This window comes from Hippoglossus hippoglossus, chromosome 24 (genome assembly GCF_009819705.1).
Source record: "Hippoglossus hippoglossus isolate fHipHip1 chromosome 24, fHipHip1.pri, whole genome shotgun sequence".
Classification (NCBI taxonomy): domain Eukaryota; kingdom Metazoa; phylum Chordata; class Actinopteri; order Pleuronectiformes; family Pleuronectidae; genus Hippoglossus; species Hippoglossus hippoglossus.
This window is the reverse complement of record NC_047174.1, coordinates 2322148-2330563: the sequence shown is the minus strand read 5'-3', so window position 1 is coordinate 2330563 and position 8416 is coordinate 2322148. Positions and strand designations below refer to the sequence as shown.

The 8416-nt window shown below is 43.4% G+C and overlaps 1 protein-coding gene across 3 annotated transcripts; it reads left to right on the top strand.

Annotated features, from left to right (window-relative positions):
- Positions 1-1930: 1930 nt before the first annotated feature.
- vgll2a (vestigial-like family member 2a) lies at positions 1931-7771 on the top strand. Of its 3 annotated transcripts, none has more exons than XM_034579403.1 (4): positions 1931-2229; positions 3826-4069; positions 5334-5825; positions 7182-7771. In XM_034579403.1, the coding sequence occupies exons 1-4, from the start codon at positions 2152-2154 to the stop codon at positions 7229-7231; spliced, it is 864 nt and encodes a 287-aa protein (XP_034435294.1). In that variant the 5' UTR covers positions 1931-2151; the 3' UTR covers positions 7232-7771. The 3 variants fall into 3 exon arrangements, with proteins under 3 accessions (XP_034435294.1, XP_034435293.1, XP_034435295.1); XM_034579402.1 differs by having other exon boundaries at positions 1932-2229; positions 3823-4069; XM_034579404.1 differs by having other exon boundaries at positions 1933-2229; positions 3823-4069; positions 6943-7771.
- The last annotated feature ends 645 nt before the right edge of the window (positions 7772-8416 follow it).

The window sequence follows — 8416 nt, the reverse complement described above, 5'->3', positions numbered from 1 at the left end:
AACCTTCTCCGGAGTCCATCAAACCTGTGAGTGACGGCCGAGGGGATGCCAAACATTCCTGATTGAAAATTCCTGCTTGAACCTTGGAGGGTTGGGTGGTTCCCATTCAGGGACTGATGGTTGAATGGAGCCGGTGAGATGAGCTGAGCTGCACCACAATGGGAGATATTCTGGGTTTTAATAGCGTCTCTGGGCCACTTGTGGCGGGAACAGGTGTTCTGGTTTAGGTGTGGGGGGGGGGGGGGGGGGGGGGGGGGTCAGCCTAAAAGACGGAGGAGTGACTGACACTTTATTCGTGTGAAGGGGAAAAACCCATTGTGATAATATAACGGTTTTATTATGTACAAATTATAGACTGTATATAAAGATCGAAAACAAAAGTGAAGCCAAAGCATCTCGATCGCCCCCTGGTGGCTGGCGGCAGTGCAGGTCACGAGCCCTGCCTCCTCCGTGTTAGCGGATGGGACATGGATCAAACTAAAAAGTCGATTGACATGTTTAAATACATACAAAGTTGGATCCTGTCGTTTTTTCGGGAGTTCTTTCGTTTGTGTTCAAGTGTTTGTTGCAATAAAAAGCAGCAGTTGTGTGTTTAACAGAAAACACAAATACTGAAAGGTATCAGGTGTGACTACCGATGCAGTACTTTGTGTTCAGTGTGTGTGTAGTTAGTGTTGATCACCATCAGAGCAGCTGAGTTCAGACCTGGAGAATGTAACGCCGCTAATTGAATGAGTAAACAAATCAAACGGACCAATGAGTGGAATGTGATGCTGTGAATTCCCACAATCCCTCGGTGGCCTCCCAAATTCTGGGAGGGGGTCAGAGGTCAAATAGTTTTCTCCCAGTTTGATGCCGTTACGAGAGGTCAGGGGTCAATTCGCCCAACAATTAGCGAGCTACAGTAGAGGAGCAGGTTGGTGGAGGTTTAAAATGATCAGCAGCTGAAACCTTTGATCCATTTAAATGAATCACGATGAACTCTGACCCGGAGCTTATTTCTAATATGAGATGATCCCTTTAATAATCTATGGCTCATTTTAATGATATGAAACATATTTTCATGATGTGTTTGTCAGTGAAAAGCTTTAGAAGAAGAAAATATTAAAGCTCCTTCTGAAGTCTGGATTCTCGAGCCCCATTAAATGTTGCACTTTGCAAGTTTCAAAATAAAGTTTCAAAATAACTAGAATGGCACTTATTGAACTCATAAATTCTGCCAAGGCCGAACAATCCTACACATGATTGTTTAGTTCTTACAGGAGAAATATAAAAGAAAAAAGGAAATATCTGATATTGTAAATTATTTATTTGTCATAAAACACTAAAGAAAGTGAAAGAAAATGTGGATCTGCCTCTAAATCCATCATTTTATGGGTTAGGGTTCGTCTGAGGCCCCATCCCTCCAACGAGCTCCGTAGAATCAGTTCAGTAGTTTTTAATCCTGCTAACAAATATCCGACAAACACACACACATACAGTACCTCCTTGGGGGCCGAATAAAATAATGGAAATCCCAACGCAGCCTGGAACGCGCTGAGAGGATCTGAGGAAAATGCTCAAGTTATGGAACCGAAGAATAAACTCCTGCGCTCGGAAACTGTCGGTGAATCGACGAAGGCGCACTCTGCAAAATGACCGATATCTCAACTGAAAAATAAAATGCACTGTTGACGACGTATCTGACTGATTTAAGATGGAATGAATGAAAAGTGTATGTGGACGACAGGTTGATTAAAACGTGTGGGTCGTCCAATTAAAAACAGGATGTATAAGAAATTTGGCTTCTGATGTTTGCAGTTATTTGAATTTGTCCATTAAGGCAGAGGTGGAGCTCGGGTTGTGATTGGTTGGGGGGGGAGGTGTCAGGCTGGTGTGTGGCAGTAACAGGGGGAGTGAGGAGGAGGAGGAGGAGGAGGAGGAGGAGGAGGAGGCTGCAGGGGATCCCTCCGTTGCGCACGGCCTCAGTCCAGTGCGTAAAAAGAGCGCAGCGCGGCACAGCACAGAGAGACTCTCCAAGTGTGTGTGTGTGTGTTAGTGTGTGTCTGTGTGAGTGCGTGTGTCCTCCACCGCCCGGATTAGCGCTTCCTCTCAGTCCGAGCTGACCCGCGCTCTCAATGAAGCTTGGTTCTTCTCCGTGATTTCTTCGCCATGAGCTGCTTGGATGTGATGTACCAAGTGTTTGGACCTCAGCCTTATTTCAGCTCCTACAGCCCCTATCACCACCAGGTATGGATCCTTCAACGGGTTTTTTAAAACCAGCTCGTGTGCGGAGACTTTATATCAGGTTCAGTGTGAAGGGAACTTTTAAGATTTAGGTTGTTCAATAATGTGAAACTTAAAATCCGTGCGTAATCTGCACGCAGGAGGATTACGCAGCTGTTTTTGCCCATCGCCTCTAGCTGTGGATCATTTATTTGAATTTTTTTTAAACCCTTCAGGCTTTAAAGCAACTTTGCCACCTGTTTGTACCGAAAAATATAAAGTTGATAAACACTTAAAACCCTTAAAAAATGTAATTCATGGAGTGTAGGTGCGCAGCGAGCAGAGATGAACCCCCCCCCCCACACACACACACACACACACACACACACACACACACACACTTGTCACTGCGTAAAGATTTTATCATGAACACGAACAACTTTATTTTGGGGCTTTGTATAAATAGTGAACTAATTTCAGCTTCAGAGGACAAAGAACTGTTTGTTTGTCAAATCTATGCGTGAATTTCCCGAAAGGCAAATAATAAATTTGTACTTATCAGGAAAACCATCATACTTGAGTTTTATTGGAGTTGAAACTGTTGAAGAATTTGTAATTCATGTAAAATCTGATTAAATACATATTCTCTGAATTAATAATTAGTCCAACAACAATTATTAATCCTGCGGAAGTTTAATTTCCTTCTCTAATTTTACATATGTTGAACCAAAACTGTAGTTTTTTATTTAAATTTAATCGCATCTCAATCTCAGTATAAATATCCTAATATAGCTGCCAAACATTAAGACCTTTTGATTTCCCAGTGCAATGTGACAGTGTGTGAGCGGACCTTGTGTGTGTCTGTGTGTGTGTCTGTGTGTGTGTCAGTAGCTGCAGGTTTGTGTGTGTGAGGCCTTTTCAGACCTGTTAAAGAGCCTTTTCTCTGTGTTAAAGCCTCTCAGTCAACATGCAGGCATTTTTCACATAGTGCCACATCTCACTTTGTCACCTGCAGCCGGAGGATCCGTCCACTCGCTGCACTGCAGCACTACAGCCAGCGTTCTTACTACTTATTAGTTTTAAATCTTTGTGGCTTGTTTAATACATTTGTTTTACAGTAATAATATATTTTTTTAAAGTCTTAACGTCTCAAAGTAATCACACGTAGAGTTTAAACACAACCTGGATTTTTGCTTTTTATCATATCAGTAATTAGAACCAATTTAGTTGTATGTTTTTCTCTCATGTGTGCGACCGGTGTCTGGTTATTATTCTTGAAAATGGCTTCACATGTCAGTTTATATATGTGTGTGTGACACGGTGATAAATTAACAAGGAGGTTGAAGTATTAGATGTAATAGTCGCTCATCACTATAACATTATATTATAAACACACACCTTTGTGTTAATGTATCACACTTGTGTTATTTAGCATTTAAGACACGTGTTGTGTCTTTAACAGTAAACCCCAGTGAGTCCTGGGGTTTAAAGGTCAAACGTCAAATGTAAAAATCGGTGCGAACACCTGAAATTGATGCATCATCTATAGATTGGATTTAGTTTCTGAAGTTGTGCGTCTGAACAGTATAAATCTGTGTGTCCCCCCCCCCCCACCAGAAGCTGGCCTTGTATTCCAAAATGCAAGACCCCCAGGACAGCAGCAGCCGGCTCGGCCCCCTGGGGCCCCCGGCGATCAAGGAGGAGGACAAGGAGCTGCCGCCGGGAGCCGAGTACCTGAGCTCCCGCTGCGTCCTCTTCACGTACTTCCAGGGCGACATCAGCTCGGTGGTGGACGAGCACTTCAGCCGAGCGCTCAGCCAGACGACCGCTTACCCTGCCTCCAGCAGCCACAAGACCGTAAGAGGTGTGTGTGTGTGTGTGTGTGTTTTCTACCATCGTACATGTGTGGAACCGCCGGAGAAACACATCTTGTGCTGCCATGCTTTTATTTCTGGTGTTTGTGTCAATAATAGTTTTTAGATTTAATAGATTTTCACACTCAAACCCTGGATTCAGTAACTCTGTCTCTAAGATTTTTACCTGCATGGTGATAAAATGATCTCATGCAAAGATAAAGACTTTAAAAAAGGAGAATTTCTTAAACTGCAACGACTGACGATGGTTCTATTTCCTGATTTCAGTCAAAACCAGGGAATCTAAAGATCTGGTTGTTTCATGTAGATGATGTTTCACTGTCAGTGTTTTTCAAATCAGAGAGAAACAACCTCTGAAGCAGCACGTTGGTAATTTGAAGATAACAAAACTCAACGGTGAGGAAACGTCTGAATACTCGTCACATTATATTGGTCCAAACATTATTAATATCTATTTATCAGCTGATATGATGCAGAACTATGACTTTCTGATTTTATATTTATTGAGTGAGCGCTAAAAGAGAAAAGAGAAGAAGTGTATTTTGTTTCATTCAGTTTTCCTGGGGACCTTGATTTTTTTGTATTTTTGAGTCAAATGAAAAAATTGTGAGTTGATTTAAAAAAACGCACACAATTGTAATGAACATGTTGAGACTGAAATATTTTGAAAGTACAGTTAAATGTAAATCAGAATAGGAGTTTTGTGTGTTGCATATTTTTTTTTAACTCCACCACCCTTGTGTAAACTAGGATTTTCAAATATGGGACATTTACAACAGCAAAACATAATTCCCACATTTTCTTGAAGTGGTTCACAAGGTTTTTAGTCAATAATTTATTATATGAGAGTAAATGTGGAGTTAAAAAGAAGAAAATCCTCAAGTTAATCAAATGTCACTGACGTCATCCTCCTTTAGTTTCTAAAATACGTCCTCAGCGTTGTATTTGATTATTTTAATATCTGTTCAACTGCCAATTTACTTTTTATTTTGCTTTTATAAAGTGACTCAAACAATGAATAATAATCCGAATGTTTGAAGGTTAATTTGAATTAGTTTTGCAAAAATAGAGAAAATAAGACATTTCGAATTTTGGTAAATCGAGATGATCTTGTCAAACCTTTAACTTCCACTATTAATCTTGAATGTGCTGTAATAACTTACTTCAAGTAATCCTAGTAACTAGTTACTATTTAGGGCGAGTAAACAAACTTACTCCGGAGATTAAACATGTGTTTGATTTGTGTTTCGTCAGATTCGTTCCCGATGAGCCAGCGAAGTTTCCCTCCGTCGTTCTGGAACAGCTCGTACCAGCCGTCCGTCTCGTCCACGCTGGGCGGCGCCCTCTCCGCTCCCCACACAGAGCTCTCCTTCCCCGGGGACCCGTACGCCACCGCCTCCCTGCACAGCCACCTCCACCAGCCCAGCCCCGAAGCCTGGCACCCGTCCCACCACCACCATCACCACCACCATCCGTACTCGCTAGGGGGCGCTATAGGCACCCAGGGCTCGGCGTACCCACGTCCGGGCGTTCACGAGATGTACGGCGCGGCGTTCGACCCGCGGTACGGCTCGCTGCTGGTGCCGTCAGTGAGGCCTCACCACCGGCTGACGCCCGGCAGCTCGGTGTCAGGGCCCAACGCCTCGCCCTGTGACCTCGGGGGGAAGGGCGAGTCGGGGACGGGGTCGACCTGGAGCGGCGCCTTCACCGGAGCCGGAGCAGAAATTGGACTCAACATGGACACAGGTATCGTCCATTTCTCAGGTCACCATTTTGTTTCTAAAGACTAAGATCACAAATACTTTGATTCAAGACGGACACGCCACAGATGTACAGAGTAAATGGAAATAAAAAAATAATAAATCACATTTAAAGATGTCATCATTCAAAGTTTTCACTTCTAATCAAACCCCACAAAGTTTAGTTGATTTATTTTAAATGGCTGTTTGAACTGGGAGCCAATCAGGAATAAACTTAAGAGTTAAAACACTTAGTAAATCTGGTAAATATGTCTTTATAAACTTTACTCTTATCTTAGTCTTTTTTTTGTTGGCATATTTAATACTCAGGCGTAGTACTGTAGTACTGTAGTACTGTAGTACTGCAGTAGATTTACTCTTCATTGGGCCTGAGAGCTGATCCACAATTTAAATTTAAATACTGAGAGCTGTCTTTCAGAAACCTGAGGGAAATATTAGAAACAACAAAAAAACACAACAGATCTCTAACATGGTGTTTCGCTCCATTGCTATTGTCCATAAAGTTTTTACCGTCCACGTAAACAATCAGACTTCATAGTTTCAGCTGCAGAGCTTGTTTTTGCGTAAACTAACAAACAGACGTAGGTTATAACCAAAACCAAAAGGATCAATGCTAGCTTTGTTAAATTTGTGTTTCCAATGGATTTTGTCTGATGTTGACGAACTGAAACTCTTATTCTGATGTTGAATTGGCCACCGATCGTCTAAAAGCTCCGTCACTCAGAGAACTAATGAAAACATGTTGTAGTATTTGACTGGAGTGAGAAACTTAAAGCATCAGATTAAGTTTAGTTTGTGTGTGAGAACTTCAGCTTCAGCGTTAAAGGGTCAGAATTGAATAAAAGATCGATTTCTCTGCCTCAGATCAACTCACCACAAGTGGTTTGAACCAACAACCCGCCTGTCAATCAATCAGCACCTTAACACCAGCTGTCAACTGGCTTTTCTCTCTGGTTTCATCTCCGCCGCCTCGAGCGATTCCTCCTGCTTTTGTCACCACGACGTTTGTGCTCCTCTCGCTAATCTTCCTATTCTTGCCTCCTCCTCCTCCTCCTCCTCCGCCTCCTCTTCTTCTCTTCCTCCTTCCTTTCCTTCTCTCTCAGGTCTACAGGGGCAGGATAAGAGCAAGGATTTGTATTGGTTTTAGAGACTGATGATTCCCTGCCTGCCCTTCACTCTCCCCCCCTGCACTCCCACCCTCCTCTCCTCCTTCAGCTGTAGCCTCTCCCCCCCCCCCCCTCCCCCCTCCAGTCCTGCTCTCCTCCTCTGTTGCTCTGCTGATGACTGACGAGAGAAAGTGACGGCACGTTTTATGCTGTAACGGCTTCTGGTCTACTTGCAGCTCTGTGTTACGGCGGACTGTGCGGCAGCGGCGCAGCCCTGCTGAGCTGAACGCCGACGCCGTGGATACTAAAAAAAAAAACTGAAGAGGAGCGAGCGCATCTGATCTTTTGACGGACGTGGACAAAGACGAGTTTCTTTGTGCTCCTGCAACAGGCAGAGATAACATTCCTAAAGTGGGAAAAAGTCTTGGGACAGACGGACAGAGACACATGTGATGTCAAACTCCAAAGACGAGAGCTCGGAGGACTTGGCAGGACTTGCCTCACTGGGGCAACTGGGCTGCAGACACTGGGAGTGTGTTATGGCTGCAGGAAAAAGGCCACGTTGGTGTTGAGGAGGCCGCACAGACGCCGAAGGTTTTCACAGGGTTTTGGTGCGATGTCAATGCAAATTTCCCCCCCGTCATTCTGTCAAAAGTCAAACAGGTTTTCAAATAACGTCAGAAGGTTTTTACGTCGTATTTCTTGCCAGTTCAGCTGTCGATTCCATACCATGTTAAAAGTTGTGAAAAAGGTCCTTGTACGTACGGTTGCCCCTCGATGAAATGCACAAATGGAGCTGGTTGAGCTGACAGCTGCTTTAAAAAATAAAAAAAACAATAGTGTTTCACTCGTTAGAGCTCAAACCTCCACCAAGGCCCCACAGTCCCCTCACAAAACCCACAAGATCTAGGTTTTATTTAAGTCCTCATCACATTATGGATTTTTATTTCATCTAGATCAAAAACGCCTGATCTGAAACTACACCAGTTCTTTTTTGACCCACGTCTCCATCAAGTTTCATGAAAGTACTTTTTGCATAATCCTGCTGAAAACCAAACAACCCAACAAATACACGCACTAGCGCGGCACTTACAGCTTCACCGAGGCCCAACACTTAATTTATGGCACAAATTCACCACACGCTGTTTTTATTCAGATCAGTCGTAATCCGTAATCCTGACACGGGTGAAACTCACCTTGGTGGAGGTGAATATAAAATAAATAAATATTAAAAACCACTCAAAGCTTAATGTCACAATGACTCTGACCAATCCCAGGAGGCCATAGTCAGGGGGCTGAGTGAACGGAGCCTTTAACCTGCCGCTGCCACCACATCCACCACATCTCAGGGTCCGGACTGTGTGACCCTCTTTGTTCTGGACACTTATGAGACATTTCATGGTGAAGGCAGATATTTAAAAAATGTGTCAACAAAAGAAACATAAAGCTCACACCAATAAGAGAGAGAGGG